Below are 25,725 nucleotides of genomic sequence, written 5' to 3' on the forward strand. Positions count from 1 at the left end.
TCATCTTAATTACACAGTTTAGCGATATTCCTCTGGGAATACATCCGTGCTAAACATTGCATACTGTATTTAAGTTTGCTTCTTAACGGGACTGATAGCTATTTCCTGTAATTAATGGGAAGTGTACACTCTGCTTGCCCTAAAGAACAAACATTTCAGATGAATTTAAACATTTGCAATAGCCCAAAATGTGTAAAATTAACAATTTTTCTCTATAGCTCCCACCCTCTATCTATATGCTTGTGCATGTGTAAAATAATAGTGAAGATGTTACTGGCGCAAATGGAAACAAAACTTTGTTTACTCTGTGTAGAGTGGTTTGCTGCAATCAAAAAAAGTGTAAGGCCCCGTACACACGACCAAACATGTATGCTGAAACTGGTCCGCGGGCCAGTTTCAGCATACATGTTCGGTCGTGTGTAGGCGCGAGCGGGCCGAATTCCAGCAAACATTTGCCCGCCGGCCTTTTCCCAGCGGGCAAATATTCCTGGACGTGTTTTAAAACCGTCCGCTGGAATCCTGCCCGCTCGGACATGTACGGTCGTCGGTACAGACCTACCGTACATGTCCGAGCGCCCGCCGTCCCTCGCATGCGTCGAATGACTTCGACGCATGCGTGGAAGCCTTTAAATGGCAGGCCCGCCCACGTCTCCGCGTCATCGTCGCGGCGACGACGCGGACACGCCCTGCGTATTGTTTACGCGCAGACTTCTGTACGATGGTTAGTACAACCATCGTACAGAAGCCCTCTGGCAGGCATGTACGGTGAAAACGGTCCGACGGACCGGTTTCATCGTACATGTTTGCTCGTGTGTACCGGGCCTTACTCACTCTGTAGTGATTTACCCAAAATAAACAGTGAAACATATGGATTGCGCTACCGTGAATATTTAATCCTATGTGATATACTCACAATTACTTAACACCTATAAACGTTAAATTGTGTACTTACACCACAAAACAGAATATCTATCCCCTATGAAGGTTTGAATATAAAAAAAACAAAAAAACGAAACAAACATGTCATACTTACTTACCTCCAATGTTTGTTTTGCACAGCGTAGCCCCGATCCTCGACTTCTGGGGTCCCTCGGCAGCTGTCTCGGCTCCTCCCCGCCTCGGATAACCCCCTCTTGGAAGCGCTTTCCCAAGAGGGTTACCCTGCGGGCGCGCGCTCCCGAGTCCTGCATTTGCATCCATAGACACGAATGCCGGACTCAGCCCCGCCCCCCTACACCTGCGTCATTGGATTTAATTGACAGCAGCGGGAGCCAATGGCTGCGGTGCTATCAATCTATCCAATGAAGAGCCGAGAAGATCAGGCCAAGATCAGCGCATTTTCGCACGGGACTTGTAATCGTCGGGATGTTTTTTGACCTTAATGCATAGGATGCATTAAGGTGAAAAAACAGGAAGGTTTACAACCCCTTTAAGGTTAAAAAAACCTCTGCAGCAGGATTTGCCCCTGCCCCCCCCCCCCTATATTTACGAGAGGCTGATCCCAAACCAGCGATGTGCACTAGAGCAGTAGCTCTCATTACTGTCTCCAACCTCACTGAGCAGATTTAGAACAGCAAGGGTGATTGGCTCCTGCTGCTGTCAATCAAATGCTATGACAAGGGATTGGGGGGGGGCAGGGACAAGCAGCTTACTCTGTGTCAATGGATGCACACAGGGCGGCTCAGGAGCTAGTCCACACAAGTGCGACCATAGAAAGTAGTTTCCTATGGGGGCACCACTGAAGAGGAGGAGCCTGGAGTGCTGGTGGAGGACCCCAGAAGAGAATGAGCTCTGTGCAAAACCATTGCCATTGTGTTCTGCCAGCAGGGAGCCTTCCTCACCTGCAGAAGACAATGATTACTGCTTGGGGCTATAGCAACCAGCGATGATTGCATGCAAAAACCTGACAGGCTGGTTGTACTGAAGTTGATTGACTTTAATAAACCCAGCCTGTCCATAGTTGGATTAAAATTTGGCCAGTTCCTTCTGAACTGTCCACATTTTGATCCATCTATTGCCAGCTTTAAAACTGTTTACTCCAGGATGTTCTGACAAAGAGCTGGACAAGTGTTAAGTCAAAGCATTTTCTAGGGCTTGGGTCTCCAAACTTTTCAAGCAAAGGGCCAGTTTACTGTTCTTCAGACTTCAGGGGGGCCGGATTCTGACCATTGGGGGTAGAAAATGCCTCGGGCCAAGCATCAGTGAGACTAAACACGGCCTCAGTGTTGGTGGTCAGTAGGAGCAGGAATAGTGCTCCATCATTGGTGTTAGTGGAAGAAATAGTGCCCCATTTTTGGTGTCATTGGGAGGAATAGTGCCTCATATCATTGGAAGCAATAGTGCTCCAAGGGCCGGATGAAGGCTAGCAAAGGGCCGCAGCTTGGAGACCCTAGTTCTAGGTAAAAAAAAAAAGCTGAAGATGAGCAGTTTAAAGTGGAACTTCACACTCTCAATCAACACTGACCATTATTAATCCTAACAATGCTAGCATAGGAAGGTATATTATATTTACCTGTTTTTTTTTTAAAAATAATATTCTTCAGTTGCTTCCTGGTTTTCAGGCCTAAGCAAATGATGTCCTACATCCCGGGAGACTTCATGAGGAGTGGAGGAGGGGTTTTCTCCGCTAAGCACACCCTCCTGCGTGCTTGCTTGAGCTAAAGGTAGATGGATTCCTGTAAGTAAATGCTACATGAATCATTTGACCTTACTCAAGATGGCCAAAAATGATAGAGGATTTTTTTTTTCAAATTGATTTCTCAGCAAAATAAGCATGTAGACATGGATGTATTGAGTGAGTTTTTATATAGTGTGTCACTTTTATTAATATATGGACACTTACCTGTCCAGGGCGCCCACGATGTCGGCACCCGAAGCCGATCTGTCCCTCGGGTGGAGGTGCCGCCATTTTTCGTAAGGGAATCAGGAAGTGAAGACTTGTGGCTTCACTTCCTGGTTCCCTATTGCGCATGCGCAAGTCACGCTGCACAATTTCACTGGTCCCTGCTGTGTTCTGGGACCTGTGTGTCTCCCAGAAGACAGCGGGGGGGAACAGAGGAGGGGCCGGACATGGAGTAGGTCGCTGCGAATACTGTGGCTATCTATGCCTGAAAGTGAGATCAAATACCTGGATTACACAGGTATCTGCTCCCCTCCCCCCCCGAAAGGTGGCAAGTGTGACACCGGGGGGAAGTAATCTGAAAAGCAGGAGTTCCATTTTTGTGTGGACCTCCCCTTTTAACTTACATTTATTAGATTGTAAGCCCTCATGAGCAGCACTTCTAAACTGTAACTGTTTATTCTTGAATATGTTCAGGCGACTAGACTGCTGGCCAAACACTATACGAAAAATCTGCCGTAATTCAGTCATTTAAACCATTTGTTTTTCAACCAGTTAATGGGCACAAAATCGATAATTGTTGGGACTTTTTTGAACCAAAAAAAAAAAAACAAGTTTTCTTGTTTGCGCTCAAGGCCGAATGTTTGTTTTTTGAAAATGGGTTTGGCCGATCTTTCGTAGTGTATGGCCAGCATTATTGTTCATTCTGTTCTAGAGTATAAAAAGGTTCATTTATAAGGCTGGTTTCCCACTTTTGCAGTGCATTAAAGCGGAGGTCCGCCTAAAAAAAAATATATATATATATATATATATATGTATTAAAAGCCAGCAGCTACAAATACTGCAGCTGCTGACTTTTAATAAATGGACACTTACCTGTCCAGGGTGCCCGCAATGTCGGCAGCCGAAACATCGGTCGGCTGTCCCCGCCGCCATCCTCAGTGAGGGAATCGGGAAGTGAAGGGTTGCGGCTTAATTTCCTGATTCCCTACTGCGCTCCGCATCCTCACTGGTCCCGTTCTCTTCTGGGACATGTGTTCTTCCCAGAAGACAGCAGGGGGAGTGACGTAGACCCCCGCAGGTTCTATGGCCGGAAGTGGGTGCAAATACCTGTATTATACATGTATCTGCAACCCCCCCCTACAAAGAGCGGAAGTTCCATTTTTGTGTGGACCTCCCCTTTAACTTTCATTTATTAGATTGTAAGCCCTCATGAGCAGCCCTTCTAACGCTCTTGTATTGAATCGTATAATAAACATTTATTGTTAGGACAGCCTTTTAATTAAGAATGGAGATAAATCTTGCGTTTTTTTTTTTTTTTTAGAACCAACACACTGCAGAGAATCTAGCAATACCGAGCACCACAATATGTGTGTTTTAATTGTGTTATGAATTGCCATCTACTTGTTCAGTGTATTGAATTGCCCTGCAATGCACCACACATAGCGCAAGTTTTTTCTTGTCAGCTATGTTACTACTTTATCTGAAGCACAGTTTCAGATCTTGCAGAGTGATATATCTCCTTGTCCTCAGATGTTCCCCTGTCCCTGATAACCCTTCTTCTCACATTACTTGGCAGGGAGTACATGAGTGTATGTGTGTGTGTGTGTGTATGTATATATATATATATATATATATATATCCAGATATTTAAGGATCCTATGTCCCTATATATTACTGGATACTTTAAAATTGAATATGACTTTGCGTGTGATGGGCACAGTGGCTGCATGTGATGGGCACAGTGGCGACAATTGATGGCACATAGGCTGCATGCGATGGCATAGTGAGGCTGCAATTTATATATGTATATATTTATTTTTTTTGCTAGTCAGAGAAGGCTCATTTAAAATAACACAAAAACATTTTTTTTATCTGCCATTTTATATTAATAAAATGCCTCATGGGACCTGTAGTTTCGCAACAGCTGGAGGTCCGCCAGTTTGAGACCCCTGTTTTAGAGTCTTCAAAAGACTTGAGACTGGAGCGAATGTTCATCTTCCAGCAGGACAACGACCCTAAACATGCAGCCAGAGCTACAATGGAATGGTTTAGATCAGTGGTTCTTAACCTGGGTTCGATCGAACCCCAGGGGTTCGGTGAGTCTCGGGGGTTCGGCGGAGGTCACACAGGGCCGCCGGTACAAGGCAGGGGCGGATGGGTGCCCTGGGCGGTACCATTTTGTATAGGAGGGGGGGCGCAGCCGCAGGTGAAGCTCTGCCACGGCCGAGGCGGCCAGCGGCACTGTACAAATTGTGTGCTGAGTGCACTCCTGCATCCGGGACCGTCACCTCCCGGCTCCCTTTCCTGTCTGCTGCAGCCTGTTTACTCCCCCTATGAAGGAGTCTCTTGGTCCCTTCCAGCGGCGTGATGTCACTCCACTCACGGCCGGAAGGGGGGGAGCGCTGCACAGAGAGCTGTGTGTCGGAGCTGCCTGTGACGAGCTAGAGAGGCCAGGACTAGTCTCGAGGAGCCCTCCCTGACTAGTGGAATTTGAACCTAGCAGACAGTGTGCTAAAAAAAAAAAAGACTACTGAACTTGTTTAAAAGTAAGTAGAACCTGTTAAGAGCATATAATTAAATGGCTGGATTGGGGGGAGGGGAGGAGCCTTGTCTGCACTAGGTTGCTACATAAAAGAACCCAGTGGAGCCTTGAACAGCACCTGTAAATTTTAGTTTGGGTCACATTATTATTATTATTATTATTATTATTATTATTATTATTATATGCTCATTTTGAAATGTGTTTTGGGCTATGAGTAAGCACTGAGTATCGGTGCGAAATGTTAGCTGTGTGTCCCGTTTTCACTGTTTGCTGTGGATTGTAGTGTATTTCATTTTACCATTAAAGGACATTTACGATTTTTTTCCAGGAGTGCCGCTGTCCAAATACCTTTTTTTGTTTTTGACTATCTGTGTGTGGTTTTGAAAAACCTTTTGAAATGTAATGTATACATTGTACGATTTAGTTTGGCATTACAATTGTTATTTTTTTAGTGCTATATTCTCTGTGTCCTAATTGCACTTTTTCTCAATCCATTTCAGATGTGAACATCAAAACTTTGGGATCGGGTTGTGTGAACGTTAAACAAATTGAGTGCGACAACTGCCAAATAGAAACTGAGAAGGGTAACAGTGTCCTACAATCTGTCAAGGTAATAATATAGGACCAGATTCACAGTCAGCAGCGTAAATGTAGGCGGGCGTAGCGTATCGTAGTTACGCTATGCCGCCGCAACTTAGAGAGGCAAGTGCTGTATTCACAAAACACTTGCGTCTAAAGTTACGGCGGCGTAGCGTAATTTTGCTGGCGTAAGCGCGCCTAAATCAAATGAGGAACAGGGGGGCGTGTTTTATGTAAACTAATCAGGACCCCACGTAAATGACGCTTTTTTTGAACGGCGCATGCTCAGTATCGCGTCGAATTTTCAAATCAAGTTACGCCCGCTCAATGCCTAGTCGACGTAAACGTAACTTACGTCCAGCCCCATTCACGGACGACTTACGCAAACGACGTAAAACACAACGCTGTTCCGACGTTTCCGACGTCCATACCTAACATGACTTGCCCCTGCTTTATGAAAGGTAACTTTACGCCGGCATATGTCTTGCGTAAACGACGTATCTTGCTACGCCGGGCGCACGTATGTTCGTGAATCGGCGTATCTAGCTCATTAGCATATTCAACGCAGAAATCTACGGAAGCGCCACCTAGCGGCCAGCGTAAATATGCACCCTAAGATACGACGGTGTAAGAGACTTACGCCGCTCGTATCCTAGACAAATTTATGCGTAACTGATTCTAAGAATCAGCCGCATAGATACAAAAGGCTCTCATTCGGACTTACGACGGCGTACATGGCACTACGCCGTCGTAAGTCCTTTGAGAATCTGGGCCATAGAGTTTAAAGTTAGCATTACAGTAAGTATGTATGTAGGCGCCTAAAACGTAAGATTGTGATGGGTGTAAAGAACGTTTGCTATACAAGTGAAATTACTGTACTGTGACTCCATTGCTATATGTCTTGTGCAAATCCTTGGTATTGCTGCATACAGTAATTGTTCATAAGTCCCTGTAAGCCATATAATGGCTGTCATGCCAGTAAAGAACTTGCAAGATTTGTAATGTGACACAGGACAGTACCAATATTGTTGCTGCTTTACAGCTTGTTGACTAGCTCAAATTGATTTATATTCCCAGAAACCCTTTTCTTAAAATATATCTAAAGCTAGCATTTATTTTTTATTTTTTATTTGAGTAGAGTAATGGCCCGTACACATGATCCGAATATCAACCGAGGAAGAATAGTACCATAATCGGATCCTTGGTACAGAGCTTTCGAAAGCCGTTCACAACAATTTATCCGATTATTATTAGATCGGACAAGCACGAAAATGTTCCTTGTACGATTTTCGTTTAGTCAGTATAGTTGTCGTCTGAAAATACATTACAACACATGACATCACTTCCGATTAATTTTTTTCTTCTGTCGTACGAAAAGTTTCGGGACTTTAGTAACCTATTTAATTTCTACTTGCGACCATCAAGCAAAAAAAGACGGACGCTCTGTCGTCCGATTTTCGGATCGTGTGTATGGGCGATAAGGAATGGTTAAAATTCCTGTCTGTCCTTTTTTCCATCTGTATATGATTTGTTGTGTAGACCCAACAGAAAGTGAGAGGAAATCTCTCCAATTTGAGGTAATAACCCTCCGTTGAGTCCAAGACTGATATCTCTGTGACTAGAATTTAATAGCTAGTATTTAAAGGGGTTGTAAAGGTTTGTGTTTTTTCACCTTAATGCATTCTATGCATTAAGGTGAAAAAACACCTGGCAATCACCGCCTCCCCAGCCCCCTGTTTAACTTACCTGAGCCAGTTCACCTGCCCGGTGTCCTGTTCTCCACAAAGTCCTGGCATTGATTGGATAGATTGATAGCAGCGCAGCCATTGGCTCCCGCTGCTGTCAATCAAATCCAATGACGGAGGGGGCGGGGCCGAGTCATACACTCAGCGTCTATGGACCTCAAGTGTATGACACAGGAGTTCGCCTGCAAAATAACCCCCTCGGGAAAGGGCTTCCCAGAAGGGGGTTATCTAATGCGGGGAGGAGCCGCGATAGCCACCGTGGGACCCCAGAAGAGGATGTTCGGGGCCACTCTGTGCAAAACGAACTGCACAGTGGAGGTAAGTATGACATGTTATAAAAAAAAAAAAAAAAAGGGAACCTTTACAATCACTTTAAATTATACTCTCTTCACAACATGGAAGTAACACAATGCAGAAAACCTGTCACCAGTTTCAGTATGTCCACCTGCTAGCTGCATATTGTAAATATTAAAAATATAGATCTTGAAAAGTGTGTTTACAGAGGTTACAAGCTTAAGCTCCAATTTAACAAAGAAACACAAAATTCCTACTCCATTCACACTGGTACTTAAAGAAGAATTGAGCTCTGGAAGCTGTGCCCATAAAAAGGCAGGCAGACGGCAAAGGACTACTGACTAGTATTGCCTGTAGTCTCCTGCAGCTGACCATTCTCCATACCTGGCTTGCCATCAGGGCCGATCCTAGGGTCACAGGCGCCTGGGTGCAGAAATATTTCTGGCGCCCCCACATGGGCGTTGTCATTTTACTAACTCCTCCCCTTTACATCTCATTGATCATCACATCTGTAGATGGACTAGGCACAGGAATAGGCAGGGCTGTGTATCCTATGCAATCTATCATGCCATAAAACATCTAGAGCAGGGGCAGCCCAGAGCATGTGTAAAGGGATGCTGGAGATGCCATCCCCCAGCACACTGAACACTGTGACTCACCTCAATTCTTTCTCTGTGCAGCCTGAGATAGAGATGGGAGGGGGATTCATTCCAACTGGAGTTGGAGGAGACAGTTCGGGATCCAAAACTCAGTGTTAGGAATTTATTCCTACACATCAGCACTCAGCATCCACTGAAAACTAGAACCCTCATGTCAGGAATAGGAGCGGCCTCTCCCCCGAGCACTGCCAGGCTGGATGGGCTGCCCTATACTCACACATAAGTTCTGGACAGACACACACCTATTGGGCCACAGTCGAGGGTGTGATGTATTCACTACAGAATAGTAGGAAAGCTGTGCAGTAAAACAGATTTTATTGTATTAGCTCTCCTATTAAAGGAGAGGTCCAGCCTAAGCTCATTTGGCTGTACTTCTCCTATGGATCACAGGAGTGCAATTTGTTCTGCACTCCTGTGACACGTTTTCAGCAGAGAGCAGGCTGAAGTCCACTCTCTGCGGACATCACAGAAGTCAGTCCAGGCACCACGTCATTGCGACAAGGGAAGTCAGGATCAGCCAGGTCCCTGGACTGATGTCTGTCTCAAGCTCTCAGCAAGCCACTGAAAGCCTGAGCCGGCCGCTCCCTGCCCCTTCACAGCTCAGCACTTGAGTGAGCGAGGAGGGATCAGAGCGGAGAGCTGCTGATTGACAGTAAGCAGCTCCCTGCTTGGGGAGCTATCAGAACCGAGCAATCGGCGAAGGGGACAGATGCAGCACCAGACCGATGCTGCATCCACCTAGGTAAGTATAAAACTGAAAAAGTAAACCCATACTTCTCTTTAACCACTTTACCTGTACGTGATTGTTAAATGCCCAGCCGTGGGTCCGAAGCACTGCCAGGCTGGATGGGCTGCCCTATACTCACACATAAGTTCTGGACAGACACACACCTATGCTCAACACAAACCAGGATAGAAGGAGGGAGGGGAGAACTCTGGCACTTCGGCGCCCCCACCTCTGCAGGCGCCTGGGTGCAATGCACCCTGTGCACCATGCCTAGGATCGGCCCTGCTTGCCATGCATTGTGTTGCAGTTTGTTTCTCTGTGGGGGTGGTCGGGTTTTGCTTCCTCATATCAGAGTTTCCGGCAAGGAGAACCCTGAAGCATGGTAGTGACATCACCAGATCTTGTGAGACTAGCAGTCAGGTCAGGGGCATCAAAGCCTTATGCCTAGTACACACGATCCACATGTCCTCTTTTTTCCTGCAGTTTTCCTATGGGAAACACTGCGAGGGAGCATACACATGGTCGGTTTTCCCGACCAAAGTTCTCCTGGCAGTTTACATCCGACTGTCATCCGATCCACCAGACGAATGGGGAGTGGATCCCCCATTCATCTGTTGTCGGAATGGATGTCAGTGGGTGTAAACGGAGACATGTCCGTTTTACATGTGCTGTTCCATAGATGGCAATGGATGGCCCAATGGGGTCCACTTAAAAAAAAAAAGACAGGTGGACCCGATCAGGCCACCCGTTTTTGAAAGGTGCCTCAAGCTTGCATGCACCAATGCTGGTACACAGTCGAGGGTGTGATGTATTCACTACAGAATAGTAGGAAAGCTGTGCAGTAAAACAGATTTTATTGTATTAGCTCTCCTATTAAAGGAGAGGTCCAGCCTAAGCTCATTTGGCTGTACTTCTCCTATGGATCACAGGAGTGCAATTTGTTCTGCACTCCTGTGACACGTTTTCAGCAGAGAGCAGGCTGAAGTCCACTCTCTGCGGACATCACAGAAGTCAGTCCAGGCACCGCGTCATTGCGACAAGGGAAGTCAGGATCAGCCAGGTCCCTGGACTGATGTCTGTCTCAAGCTCTCAGCAAGCCACTGAAAGCCTGAGCCGGCCGCTCCCTGCCCCTTCACAGCTCAGCACTTGAGTGAGCGAGGAGGGATCAGAGCGGAGAGCTGCTGATTGACAGTAAGCAGCTCTCTGCTTGGGGAGCTATCAGAACCGAGCAATCGGCGAAGGGGACAGATGCAGCACCAGACCGATGCTGCATCCACCTAGGTAAGTATAAAACTGAAAAAGTAAACCCATACTTCTCTTTAACCACTTTACCTGTACGTGATTGTTAAATGCCCAGCCGTGGGTCCGAAGCTCCGCGGACCCGATCGGCGCCGGAGTCCCGCGATCAGTCACAGGAGCTGAAGAATGGGGAGAGGTGTGTGTAAACACACCTTCCCCGTTCTTCACAGTGGCGCTGTCATTGATCGTCTGTTCCCTGACATAGGGAAAGGCGATCAATGACATCACACGTCCAGCCCCGCCCCCCTACAGTTAGAAACACATATGAGGTCACACTTAACCCCTTCAGCGCCCCCTAGTGGTTAACTCCCAAACTGCAATTGTCATTTTCACAGTAAGCAATGCATTTTTATAGCACTTTCTGCTGTGAAAATGACATTGGTCCCAGAAATGTGTCAGAATTGTTCGATGTGTCCGCCATAACGTCGCAGTCACGAAAAAAATTGCTGATCGCCGCCATTAGTAGTAAAAAAAAAAAAAATATTAATAAAAATGCAATAAAACTATCCCCAATTTTGTAAACGCTATAAATTTTGCGCAAACCAATCGATAAACGCTTATTGCGATTTTTTATTTTATTTATTTTTTTACCAAAAATAGGTAGAAGAATACGTATCGGCCTAAACTGAGGGAAAAAAAAAAGTTTTATATATTTTTGGGGGATATTTATTATAGCAAAATGTCAAAAATATTGCATTTTCTTTCTAAATTGTCGCTCTATTTTGGATTATAGTGCAAAAAATAAAAACCGCAGAGGTGATCAAATACCACCAAAAGAAAGCTCTATTTGTGGGAAAAAAAGAACGCCAATTTTGTTTGGGAGCCACGTTGCACGACTGCGCAATTGTCAGTTAAAGCGACGCAGTGCCGAATCGCAAAAAGGGGCCTGGTCCTTTACCTGCATATTGGTCCGGGTCTTAAGTGGTTAAATGTAAGGTGGAAGCTCTACCCCTAACAGATTATCTGCCAATAGCCTGCAGCTAAGGACAGCAGCCAACATGTCCCTGCTGAGACAGACCTATGTGTACATTTTAGCTTGTGCTACTAAGCGCAATAAGCAGATTTTTTTTATTTCCTCATTGAACTGTAAGGAGAAACGGGAAATGTTAAAATGAGCAAAGAGTTCCACCTCCTGCAGGATATGAAATGAAAGGAATTCTATTTAAAAGAGAAGTATAGCAAGAGATACTTTTGCAATCATTCTTTTGGGGATCACAGGAATGCAGTTAATTCTGTACTCCTGTGACCCATTTTCATCTGGCAGCAGGCTAAAGCCCACTGTCACCTGACGTCACAGAGCTGGTCCAGGCTCTAAATAGATCCGACCATATAGTTGTGATCCTCCCAGATGGCTGGACTGGCAGTCACTCCTCTCCACAGCTCAGCGCTCGGATTTACTGAAAGCTGAGACCTGATCAATCAGCGGTCTTTGATCGCTCAGTTCTCAGTCTTGGAGCCAGTGGGGGACAGATGCAGCATTGGATCGAAGCTGCATCCATCTAGGTGGCTATACATTTTTATTTATTTTTTAAGCCCATACTTCTTTTTACTTGGACACAATAAAAACTAAAAAACATTTATTTTTAATTTTTACGTATAGACCTGATTATTAATGGAATTATACTGTAAAGGGGTCAGGGATCACCAGCAAAGCCCTATACGTACAATACAATCTTTATTTCAAATAGACAACACAATGGGCCGGATTCAGAAAGAGATACGACGGCGTATCTCCTGATACGCCGTTGTATCTCTGAGTTCCGACGGTTGTATCTATGCGCCTGATTCATAGAATCAGTTACGCATAGATATTCCTAAGATCCGACAGGTGTAAGTGTCGGATCGTAAGGCTGCAATTCCAGGCCGGCCGCTAGGTGGCGCTTCCGTATTATTACGCTATGAATATGCAAATGAGGAGTTATGCCGATTCAGAAACGAACGACCGCCCGGCGCTTTTTTTTTTAGTCGTTTGCGTTCGGCTTTTTCCGGCGTATAGTTACCCCTGGGTTTATGAGGCGCAGCCAATGTTAAGTATGGCCGTCGTTCCCGCGCCGAGTTTTGAAATTTTTACGTTGTTTGCGTAAGTCATTCGCGAATACGGATGGACGTAATTTACGTTCACGACGAAAGCAATGACGTCCTTGCGACGTCATTTAGAGCAATGCACACTGGGAGATTTTACGGACGGCGCATGCGCCGTTCAAGTAAAACGTAAAAAACGCGGGGTCAAGGGAAATTTAAACAAAACACGCCCCCTACATCCCCATTTGAATTACGCAGCCTTACGCCGCAACATATACGCTACGCCGCTCTAACTAAGGGCGCAAGTTCTTTGTGAATAAAGAACTTGCGCCAAAAGTTAGAGCGGCGTAACGTATCGGAGATACATTGGCGTATCTGTCCAGCCCCCGTAATGTATCTGAATCCGGCCCAATGTTTTCAGCAGAAAACAAACTTGTCTTTTCTTCAGTTCAGTAACATACAACAAAGTCTTCCTAAACTCCACATAAGACGTCCAGTTCTCACAGACAACTTGTACCTACATGAGAAATGTCAGTCCTGGAGCTTTTATGAGTGTTTTCAAACTAAGACACTGTCTGTAGCAGCGGCTAAGAATGCTCCATTTTCTCACAGGCAGTTGTCAAACTTTTAGTGGTCCACCCTGCATTTTGTGTAGTTTCCCTTAGTGGGACCGACATAGTGGCTGCCACCAGGTAGAAGTGCTGGAGACCAGCCAATGTCTGTTCCAGGAGCTCACTCCTCATTGGCTATCAATCACGGTCTGTGAGCCAGTGAAAGAGAGGGAGGCAGGGCTGAGCTGCATCTCTTTGTGTGAATGAACAGGCAGAGCAGTGGCTCAGGAGTCAGCCTGTTTGGGTGCCCCCACAGCACGCTGCTTGCTCTGGGGGCACTCGGCAGGAGTGGCCAGGAGCACTTCCGTGGGAACCAGAGAAGAGGAGGATGGGGATGCTCTGTGCAAAAACATTACTCAGAGCAGGCGAGTATGTTTTTTTTATTTGTATTTTTAAAACAAGCTCTTAAAATCACTTCAATGTTGGTGTTTTTTACAGAAAATGTTCTCTTGATATACCGTGCTAATATCTTGTAACCTTTAAAAAGTGGCACTACCAACAGAACATTTTATTCTCCTGGGTCTCTGCTTTCACAAAGTGTTTTGGGGAGTTTTGTGTACATACAGACAGGTAGTAGTAGTGAACATACAATGTTATAGACACTTTTTCTATTAGTTATAACCGTGCAGGCACCATGAGAGTCGGTTCACACAGGGGCAACACGACTCTGGCCGCGACTTTGCGAGGCGACCTGGACACGACCTGAGTGCGCACAGCAGCGCGACTTACAAGTTGACTTTCAAGTCGCCTCCAGGACAGGCGACTTTCCAGTGGCCAATCAAACAACAATCAGCTCTGTGGGAGGGAGGGGTGTGCCTTAGAGCCGGTTCACACAGGGGCAACACGACTTCCAGCACGACTTTGGGAGGCAACTTGGACACCACTTGAGTATGAATCATCAGGCAACTTACAAGGCGACTTGAAGTTTCCTCAAGGACAGGAGGCTTTCCAGTGGCCAATCAAACAATCGGCTCTGTGGGAGGGAGGGGGAGGGGTTTGCCTGAGAAATGTACATTATCTTTCTGTATTGTTGCTTCAGTTAAGACAGTGATCAGACTTCTGAGGCGACTTCCATTGAAATCAATGGGTACAAGTTGCCTACAAGTCGGATTGAAGTAGTACAGGAACCTTTTTTGAAGTCGGAGCGACTTGAGTAGTGTACATTAAGACAGCTACATTCACTTCCATTGATTTTCTCAACCACACGACTTGGGGCAACTTCAAGTCGGATCCCAGTGTGAACCGGCTTTTAGAAAACAATTTTCTCTTCCTGTATTGCTTCAGTTAAGACAGTGATCCAACTTTGGAGGCGACTTCCATTGAATTCAATGGGTACAAGTCGGATTGAAGTAGTACAGGAACCTTTTCTGAAGTCGGAGCGACTCCAGTAGTGTACATTAAGACCGGTCTCATTGACTAACATGGAATTTGACATGTTGCGCAACTTGGGGTGACTTTGTCGGGTTTCCAAGTTGCCCCTGTGTGAACCGGCTCTTACTGATTTTACTCTGCTCTGTCATGTCACCATCTCTTCTTCCTGATATTGGGGGCAGGGTTACAGGACACTGTGCAGATATAGTGTGCCTATATTTCATAGTCTCCTTAGCCTGAGGGAAGATGCAGGCTGTGAATTAGCAGAGGCGTGTTCAAGAGACAGACTTTGATTGGGAGGGGGTGTGTGCCAGAGGCAGGCTGTGATTGGTTGGGGGTTGTGGTGGCTGAATATGTCCTGTACCTCTAAATGGCCAACCAAAGGATGAAAACTGACCACACTAATACAGATCAACTTTTGTACTTTGTGTGGTCAGTTTGGAGCAAGGAAGAAAGGTGACTGATGGGATCAACCAGATGTTTGAGGCCCCGTACACACGTCCGAGGAACTCGACGGGCAAAACACATCGTTTTGTTCGTCGAGTTCCTTGTGAAGCCGCCAAGTTTCCTCATTGACTAACGAGGAAATAGAGAACATGTTCTCTATTTGGCCCGACGAGATCCTCGTCGGCTTCCTCGGCCAAAAGTGTACACACCACCGGGTTTCTCGGCAGAATGCGGCTGCGATCGAGGTTCTGGCTGAATTCTGCCGAGAAACTCGGTCGTGTGTACGGGGCCTCAGATGAAAGCCTTAGATGAAAATGATAGACTATGATTTATAAAATATATACATATGTAAACGCACACATGCTCAAAATATAAAACACATAAAGGCAGATTCAGAGCGAGTTACACCGGCGTATCAGTAGATACGCCGTCGTAACTCTGAATCTGCGCCGTCGTAAATTTAAGCGTATTCTGGAAACCAGATACGCTTAAATTAGGCTAAGATACGAGCGGCGTAAGTCTCCTACGCCGTCGTATCTTAAAGTGTAATTTTTAGGCTGGCCGCTAGGTGGCGATTCTGTTGAGTTTGGCGTAGAATATGTAAATGACTAGATACGCCGATTCACGTACGTGCGCCCGTCGCAGTAAAGATACGCTGTTTCCGTAAGAGATACGCCGCGTAAAGATAAATCTGCCCCTAGGAGGCGTAGCCAATGTTAAGAATGGCCGTCGTTCCCGCGTTGAAATGTGAAAATTTGACGCCGTTTGCGTAAGTCGTCCGTGAATGGGGTTGGACGCAATTTACGTTCACGTCAAAACCAATACATCCTTGCGGCGTACTTTGGAGCAATGCACACTGGGATATGTACACGGACGGCGAATGCACCTTTTGTAAAAAACGTCGGGTCACGAGTAATTAACATAAAACACGCCCCCCCCATCCTCATTTTAATTAGGCGCGCTTACGCCAACCGCATTTACGCTACGCCGCCGTAAGTTAGGAGGCAAGTACTTTGTGAATACAGTACTTGCCTCTCTGACTTAAGGCGGCGTAGCGTAAATACGATACGCTACGCCGCCTTAAAGTTGCGGCGGCGTCTTTGAATCTAGGTAATACACTGTAATCTTCAGGCCTGAAATCGTTGTTTTTGTGCTTTGGCAGTGCAAGGGTTAAATGTTGCATCTGTCATTAGATCTTGTAAACATTTCAGAAATTGAAGTGGAAGAAGCCAGAGGTAAAGTTGTAAGCAATGTTTTTTTTAGGCTGTCATTTGTTTCATGTTCTGCCACATTCTTTGCACTTGGTAAGGGAGAGTCATGTGCAGAATGTATTGTTTTAGTGACTTGCTCTGTTTGCAGCAAAGGCAGAAAGGAAAGCAAAATAAATAAGTTTCAAAAGGATAAAGCAATAGCAACGTTTGTGATTTGAAGTTTCCTGCTGAGCTAATAAACTCAGTAAAGTTGTATCTGTAGATGATTGTATAGTGGAAATGGGGCCTCACAGACCCAGAACATCTGGGCACAAGTGTACCTGTATTGCACTACTACAGGTTTCGGGGGCATGGAAGTTGCTCTTTGTAGTATTCGCACATGTTACACATCTGGGGAGTCATGTCTGGTATGTAACCCAAGATTTGTCTGTTTACTTTTATGTACAGAACAAAGACACCCTTGGGGGCATTTCTACCTTTAAATAGTTGTAGTTTTAGCTGCTGCCACGAACTACGCGTATAATATGGGGGGAATTATCAAAGACTGGCGTATGTAGACAAGTGCTCCAACTTCTAAATTCAAAATGTGCCACATGAAAGTGATTCTAAATGTTTCTTTTTTTTAAAATAATATGGTATACCTACGTGCTCTGTGTTTGGAAACCCTTCTCTTTTTGGGTCCCCCGCCAGCACTCTTTCCTCCATGCCAAATGCCCCCATAGCAAACCACTTACTATAGGGGCACTCGTGTGTGCTAGCTCCCAAACGGCTCCGTGTCCATTGCCACACACAGCGTGGTTCAGCCCCGCCCCCTGCTCCCTTTTCATTGGCTATTTGTGATTGACAACAGCAGGAATCGATGGCTCCCGTTGCTGCCTCTATCAAGTGAGGAGAGAGCTGCTGCTCTCCAGCACAGCACTGGATCGAGAGCGCGCTTCGGTAGGAATAAGGCCGCGTACAGACGAGCATACATGTACGATGAAACCGGTCCGCCGGACCGTTTTCACTGTACATGTATGCCCGGGGATTTCTGTATGGTGGCTGTACTCACCATCATACAGAAGTCCACGCGTAAACAATACACGGGGCGTGTCCGGCGGCGACGTGGGCGGCCCTGCCAGTTCAATGCTTCCATGCATGCGTCGAAGTCATTCGACGCATGCGAGGGATGGCGGGCGCTCGGACATGTACGGTAGGTCTGTACAGACGACCGAACATGTCCGAGCGGACAGGATTTCAGCGGGCTGTTTTAAAACAAGTCCAGAAATATTTGCCCGCTGGAAAAGGGCAAATATGTATATATACAGTATATACATATTTTAACCACCCTATAGCAGTTTTACCGATCATTGGACGGAGTCTCAGAACGGAGCTCTTCATATGTAAACAAGGCATATCTCTATCCTGACAGGGGCAAAGGGATGGATTTTGTGTTCCTGCAAAGCAAGGACTAGAAAAAGCAGCACATACAGTACACAAAAACACTGGCTAGGCAGAATGTTAACACTTTGATCTCCCTAGATGTTTAACCCCGTCTCAGCCAGTGTCATTAGTACAGTGACTGTGCATATTTTTAGCACTAATCCACTGTATTCGTGTCATTGGGTCCCGCAAAGTGTCAGTGTCAGATTGTCTGCTGTAATATCGCAGTCCCGCTATAAGTCGCTGATTGCCGCCATTACTTGTATAAAAAAAAAATCATAATATATAGCATCGTTTGTAGACAGGCCCGGACTGGCCATAGGGCAGGCCGGGCCGCTGCTCTGTGGCCTGTTGATGATCAGGCCGCACAGCAGGAGGTAAGCGGCGCCTGCGGCCTGGAGAGGATTAAAACAGGCCGCGGCCGCCGCCGCTCACCTACCGCTATGCGGCCATGTTTGTGCCATCTCCGGGCTCCAGCACATCTACATTAGCGGCTGAGCGGCGGAGCTGTGTGTCTCTCTCACACACAGCTCCCCCTCTCTCACACACATCCCCATGGTGCTGTGTGCTCGGAGCCTCGGACACTGAAGAAACAAGGCTGCAGGCAGCCTTCTCTTGAGCGTCCATCCTGGGGTGAGTAAGATCACCAGTGTATACATAAAATGCATTTAAAGGGGCTCAGTGTGGACTCTGATATAAGGGGGCTCAGTGCGGACTCTGATGTAAGGGGGCTCGGTGCGGACTCTGATGTAAAGAGGCTCGGTGCGGACTCTGATATAAGGGGGCTCGGTGCGGACTCTGATATAAGGGGGCTCGGTGCGGACTCTGATATAAGGGGGCTCGGTGCGGACTCTGATATAAGGGGGCTCGGTGCGGACTCTGATAAAAGGGGGCTCGGTGCGGACTCTGATATAAGGGGGCTCGGTGCGGACTCTGATATAAGGGGGCTCGGTGCGGACTCTGATATAAGGGGGCTCGGTGCGGACTCTGATATAAGGGGGCTCGGTGTGGACTCTGATATAAGGGGGCTCGGTGCGGACTCTGATGTAAGGGGCTCAGTGCGTACTCTCTAAGGAAGCAGGGGGTGGGAGGAGCTGGAGATCTGCATAGTGAGTAGAGAGTAAAGGGTGGGGCATGATTGTAGGGATACTGTAATATAAAGGGGACTGCACTGTAATCATTTATATTTATATCACAGTGTCCCTGTACATTGCAGCATGGAGGACCGACGCTGTATTTATTTTTTACTAGTAAAGGTGACGATCAGCGATTTTTTTTTTTTTTTTTTTTTTTGGGACTGGCGCATTGCGGTGGACAAATCAGACACCTAACTGACATTTTTGACACTTTTTTGGGGACCAGTAAAAATATGCACTATTGCTGTACTAATGACACTGGCAGGGAAGGGGTTAACAGGGGCGATCAAAGGTTTAAATGTGTTCCCAGGGGGTGCTTGCTAACCGTGTGGGGGTTGCTCTGACGGGATGAAGACAGAGATCGGTGTTACTGCTTAGCAGGAACACAAGATCTCCATCTTCTTCCCTGTCAGAACAGCAATCTGCCTTGTTTGCATAGGCAGATTGCCATTCTGCCTCTCCCGGGAATGATCGTGGGTGGCCAGCGGACATCAGATCCGCTGGACCCGCTGATTGGCATCCCGTGTCCAATCAGCGCTTGATTGCGCTTGCATTAAATGATGTATAGGTACGTGATTTCGCACAATAGAGCTGACCTGCCACAGTAAATATGTGGTAGGTGGTCGGCACGTGGTTAAATAATAAACAGTGGATACCGTGGGAAGAGAAATTAACAGGTACACGCCTTTTAAAAGCCAGACTAAAATACACATTGTACATTGAGACATTTTACATTTTTTATTGATTACTAGTAACTGGGCCTGATTTTATTTCTGTCTTTTTCTATTGATTATTATCAGTTTGAATATTCAATTCTTGAAGTATAATGCTGCATGTTTTGTTTCTAATTTCAGGGGCACAATGTTCACATCCGTACAAAAGGGGGCAAAGTGGTGTGCTTGGGCACAGTCCATGGCAATGTGGATATCCGTGCTTTGGATCACAGTGTAAGTGTATTCGTTTTAACAAATGAAAGCCTTGACCTGGGATATCTGCATACATGTGTATTCCCAGTAGAATTTGAGCAATTGGTATCTTTCATAAAAAAAAAAAAAAAGCCTTAATAGCTATTAAAATGCACAAGTCCAGGGGTGGGCAACCTGGGGCCCTCCAGCTGTTGTGGAACTTCATTTCCCATGAGGCATTGCAAGGCTGGCAGGTACAATTACTCCCAGAGGCATGATGGGACTTGTAGTTCTGCAACAGCTGGATGCCTACCCATTTACTAGTCATATGTAAGATGTGTTCTAGTACATTTACAGAGACTGTAGCCCACTGAGACGAGACTGTGGCTGTACCCAGCAAATAAATGCAGTCGCATCATCTGATTGGTAAGCTGCAATATATTTTTGGTTTTGGGTTTAACGCTGCTTTTAAAAAAAAATAAAACGTAATGAGTTTTATATTACATGAAATTGATACATCTACAGAACAGGCTTGGTTCTGATCACTAAAAATCCTAGTTCTAAGGTATTTCTAGTTTTATTCTTTGTAAATTGTTTAACCATCTACAATGCTAACTAATGCTGGGTTGCATGCAATCTTGTCTTCTGCCACCAGATGGTGCATTCTATAAGCTTTTCCCTTTTTATATACTTTTTAATTTCTGTGCTGACTCATAAAATTATAAAAATGTAATTTGCGGGAACAAGTAATTCTGCCCAACATAGAATTTCAAAAAATATGTTTTTAGAATTGAGCCAATGGAGATCAAATGCATAAAAAAAAAAAAAAGAAAAAAATAATTAAACTTCAGTGACGTTACTGTGCATAGGCACATTCTCTCCAGGTATTCCTGAGAGCAGAGAGCGATGTTCTCCGAGTCCTTTGCAGGCAGGAGGAATTTTGAGGCAGATTCACGTACAAATCTGTTACGCTGCGGCGGCGTAACGTATCCCATTTACAATACACCGCCGCAAGTTTACAGCGTAAGTGCCTGATTCACAAAGCACTTACCTGTAAACTTGCGGCGGTGTAACGTAAATCTGCTCGGCGCAAGCCTGCCTGATTCAAATGGGGAGGGCACCATTTAAATTAGGCGCATTACTGCGCATGCTCCGTCCGTAAAATTACCCGACGTGCATTGCGCTAAATGACGTTGCAAGGACGTCATTGGTTTCGACGTTAACGTAAATGGCGTCCAGCGCCATTCACGGACGACTTACGCAAACGACGTGAATTTTGACGCGGGAACGACGGCCATACTTAACATTGGCTAGGCCACCTAGAGGGCAGCTTTATCTTTACGCCGCGTATATCTATGGAAACGGCGTACATTTACTGCGACGGGCAAAGCGTACGTTCGTGAATCGGCGTAACTAGTCATTAGCATATTCTACGCCGACCGCAAGAGGTCTAGAGGTCTCTTCTGTCATAAATGTCCCCTGTGCCTGTTAGCGGGTAATGTGAGCTTAGCTGCTCAGCTCCAGACCACATTTACGGCCCAGTCTGTGTGACGCGGTGATGGGACTACCATGCATGCTTGGCCCGCCCAATCAAGTGGCCAAAAACACGAAACCCAGCTTGAAGGCTCTGTTTGTAGGTAGGCCTGTCATAATCTAGCATGCGGTGCATACTAGTACGTATTGACTTAAACCTGCTCTCGAGGCTTTACTACCACTTTAAAAAATAAAAACACTGTACTGAGCTTTTTCAAGCTGCAGTGGGTCAAGGGCCTTACTGTCAAGGGATAAGAAGCATGAGTGATTGAGCTGTGTGAGTTTGACCTGCAAATGTAAAAATCCAAGGGAGTGGTAGAACTGTAAGGGGGTTTTACACTGGCGGGTCACAGAATTAAGGGGGACTGAGCTGTGTGACTGTGGTGGATTTTTACATTGACAGGTCAAAGGATGAGAGGTAGCAGAGGGACTGAGCTGTGTGAGTGTGGTGGATTTTTACATTGACAGGTCAAAGGATGAGAGGTAGCAGAGGGACTGAGCTGTGTGAGTGTGGTGGATTTTTACATTGACAGGTCAAGGATGAGAGGTAGCAGAGGGACTGAGCTTTGTGACTGTGGTGGATTTTTACATTGACAGGTCAAGGATGAGAGGTAGCAGAGGGACTGAGCTTTGTGAGTGTTGTGGATTTTTACATCGACAGGTCAAGGATGAGAGGTAGCAGAGGGACTGAGCTGTGTGACTGATAGATTTTTCCACTGGCAGGTCACAGGATGAAAGGGACTGCACTGTGTGAATGTGACTTTTGCCCCATGACAGGATGAGAAGCAACAGGGACTTGGCTGGGTGTGTTAAGTCTGGTCACAGAATGAGAGACAGGAGTAGAAGGTGATGTATGTGAGACACAGCAAAGGATATAAAGGATGTTGCTCAAGCACAGGTGATTTACTGTGTCATCCCAAGGCAAGCATCTTCTACCAGGAAGTATTGTAGATGCTGAAGCTAGATAATACCTGAGAAAATATGCTGTCAGCCTTTTTTTCCTATATTTAATACTTTTGCAGACTGGCTGGGACTTTATCCACTTGAAGACCGCAATATGTACTTTTCTGTTGGTACCTCACATGGTCGTACCGGATGATACCTGCAGCTACAGGCATCATCCCGGTATTGTTTTTTTTTTTTTAGAAAGCTGTTATTAGCCGCTTCATTGCTATTACAGGCGTTGGGAGCAGCAGCCCCCCTCTTGCCACCCAGCCAGTGGTTCTCCATCCCACCAGAGAACACGGAACTGAAGCTAAGTGATTGTTGCTTGTTTGTTTTTTTGTTTTTAAAGAAACTGTGTAAAAACAAAATAATAATTTAAAAAAATTGACAGCGCCCCTGTCCCCCTGTGCTCCCGCACAAAGACGAATGCATGCGTTGGTCCCACACATGCATAAAAATGTGAGGTATTGCCACCAATGTCTGAGCGAGAGCAATAATTCCAGCACCAGACCCCCTGTGTAACTCTCCACTGGTAACCTGTAAAAGGCTTTTACAGCGTCGCCTATGGAGTTAGTTACTTTTTACTCTGGGTAACGCCTCCTATTTTATCAAAAAAGGGTTTTTGTATTGTGTTTGTGTGCATTAAAATTCATCCAAGTGTTTTTTTTTTTTTTTTCAATGTGCGTTTGAAAAACTGCTGTGCATATACCGCGTGACATAAAAATTAGCATAACCCACCATTTTATTCTCTAGGGTACACATGTCAAACACAAGGCCTGCAGGCCGAATCTGGCCCACCAGGCCTTGTCATGTGGCCCTTGCAGCCAGTTTTTGCAAAGAAGCTTTTGGGGGGGGTTGGGGTTGCACACTGTACATAGCGCACCCCCAAACACTGCACTCTGTACACAGCACACCCAGAACTTTGTATGTAGCGTACCCCAGGTACAACTGGCCCCTTGAGGGAACCAATACTGCTGATGCGGCCTGTGCTTAAATAGAGTTTGGCACCCCTGTTCTAGGGCCTCTGCTAAAATATATATATAAAATAATGTTTGGGGGTTCTAAGTAATTTTCTAGCAAAACATTTTTTATTTATTTTTTACATGTAAACAAAGTGCCAGAAAAGGCTTGGTCTTCAAGTGGCTATAGAGTCAGTGATCAGCAAACCTGTCTTAAAGCACCTTTGTCTTGGGTTCAGATTCCACCATACAAATGTAAATTTAGCACTTTACAGACCATTTCATGTTTGTTTGTTTTTTTTTTGTTTTTTTTTACGCAGAATGTTTGACAGCAAGTTTCTGCATAGATGATCGGTAACTTTATGACTGTGCATGTACCCTTTACCAGTCAGATTTCATTATTATTTCCAAGTTTTGTTGGAAAGTAAAAAGAAGTATCGGCCTGTCATAGGAACAGAGGGCCAGATTCACAAAGGAGATACGACGGAGTATCTCAGATACTCCGTCGTATCTCTCAGAGTATCTATGCGGCTGATTCATAGAATTAGTTACGCATAGATAGCCCTAAGATCCGACAGGTTGCGTCGTAAACCAGCGTCGGGTATGCAAATTAGGAGTAACGGCGATCCACGACGGTTTTTCACGTTCGCTACGTCGCTGCTAGTCTAGTTTCCCGTCGCAAATTTAGTCGTCGTTTTGGGTGCCCTAACTTTACACAGCACACGTATGTGCTGTATAAAGTATGGCCGTCGTTCCCGCGTCGAAATTTAAAAATTCACGTCGTTCGCGTAAGACGTCCGGGAATACGGAAGTACGCTACGCACATCGCCGTTCGAAAAAAATTACATCACTTCGCGCAAAGCACGGCGGGAATTTCGAAACGGAGCATGCGCAGTAGGTCCGGCACGGGAGCACGCCTAATTTAAATGGCACACGCCCCTTTAAATTACGCGGGCTTACGCCGGAGGCCGCCAGCGTAGATTTTCATTGCAAGTGCTTTGTGAATCAGGCACTTGCGATGAAAACTTGCGGCGGTGTAACGTATCTACGATACGCCGCCGCACTTCTACGTGAATCTGGCCCAGAGAGCGCTCACATAAATAATTTTCAATAATAATGTTGCCATTATAACATTTCTTTATCTTTTGTACATTGCAATGAACATTGTGTATCAGCAATGTGATGGTAGTTCTCCACTTTTTTGTTTTCACATGAAAGCTTGCTTGTCATCTGGTTATAATAATGTACATGACTGTATCTCACATGTGTTCTGGAGCTTACCCTTCCCCCTTACGAAGCCACTTGAATGGATTTGAGGATCCCTCATTGAGGAGACGGCAGAGACCATGACACAAGGCCGCAGGCTGTTTGCAGTTTACGTTTTTCTGACTACTTTTCAATAACGACGCTGTTCCCTGATCAAAGTGTACACATCCTGTGTGGGTAGCATGTACATTCATGGAAACGTTAGGCAAGGGAATATCTTATTGAAAATTAAAGCACATGTCCTTGCCAAAACCTCTACAATTATAGGCCGTTATTAATAGCTGCGATGTATGACTTCACCCTAAAAATAACCGCTAGATTGCAAAGTAATTTTCCCACTGGCACCCAATCTGGTGAAAGGAATGTTTTGGCAACGAGATCTCTCCGATGTCTTTGGAAAACATGTTTTCTTTTCTGTAAAATGATCATGTGAACTGGTCAAAAGGGCAACCTCCAAGCTGCACTACGCTCCGTAATAATAGCCATAGGCATACCTAATGTTTATAGCTTTTGGTATCATTTTATATGTGAAAATTATTATTGAAAATATTTAATAGTGGATTTAAGTAGTATATGAATGAAGCGCTCATACTTCTTGGCAATATAAAAGCAATAAATGTGAAACTGGATGGCAGGATTGTCAGGTTGGTTAATTTCCAACAAATTACATAAATGTATTCTACAAATGCAAGTCTGCTGCTGAATGTAAATCATACTAGATGTACTTTACTAGAGAGATATGGTTATGTTTCACTAGTTCTACCTCAGTGCTGAGCAATTCTCATTAAACCGATCTGCTGGCAGAGCCTTTCTTTTTCTTACATTCTAAAATGCAAATTTTTAACTTAAAAATGTACTTAACTGGTTCCCAACCGGCTCACGCATATATACTGAGGCAGAATGGCTCTCCTGGGCGAAATCCCATGCATATACAGCTTTTCCCAGGAGAGCCACCAGAGGGCATGTGCCCGCTGCATAGCGGGGAAACCGATGCGTGTGGCCGTAGGGAGTGATTGCTGCCGACCACGCGCGATCGCGTGCACGAGAGCCAGCGCGGTATTTGTGTGTGTGTGTGTGTGTGTGTAAAGGCACAAATCCCTGTGCTGTCAGCGGAGAGGAGACAAAGTAGGAACAACTATCTGTCATCTCTCCTAGTTAGCCCCCCCCCCATACAGTTAGAACACAGTGAAGGGAACACACAGTTAACCCC

The 25,725-nt window shown here is 45.7% G+C and overlaps 1 protein-coding gene across 2 annotated transcripts in view; it reads left to right on the forward strand.

The window, feature by feature from the left end:
- FAM185A (family with sequence similarity 185 member A) overlaps window positions 1–25,725 on the forward strand; it is a 99,154-nt gene that overhangs the window by 15,826 nt on the left and 57,603 nt on the right. For both annotated transcript variants that reach the window (XM_040343478.1, XM_040343477.1), the window contains exons 2-3: window positions 5,885–5,994; window positions 19,762–19,854. In XM_040343478.1, coding sequence (XP_040199412.1) covers window positions 5,885–5,994; window positions 19,762–19,854 — 203 coding nt within the window. The remainder of the gene's footprint in view (window positions 1–5,884; window positions 5,995–19,761; window positions 19,855–25,725) is intronic.

The sequence above is a fragment of the Rana temporaria genome, chromosome 3 (assembly GCF_905171775.1).
Source record: "Rana temporaria chromosome 3, aRanTem1.1, whole genome shotgun sequence".
In the NCBI taxonomy this organism is placed as follows: domain Eukaryota; kingdom Metazoa; phylum Chordata; class Amphibia; order Anura; family Ranidae; genus Rana; species Rana temporaria.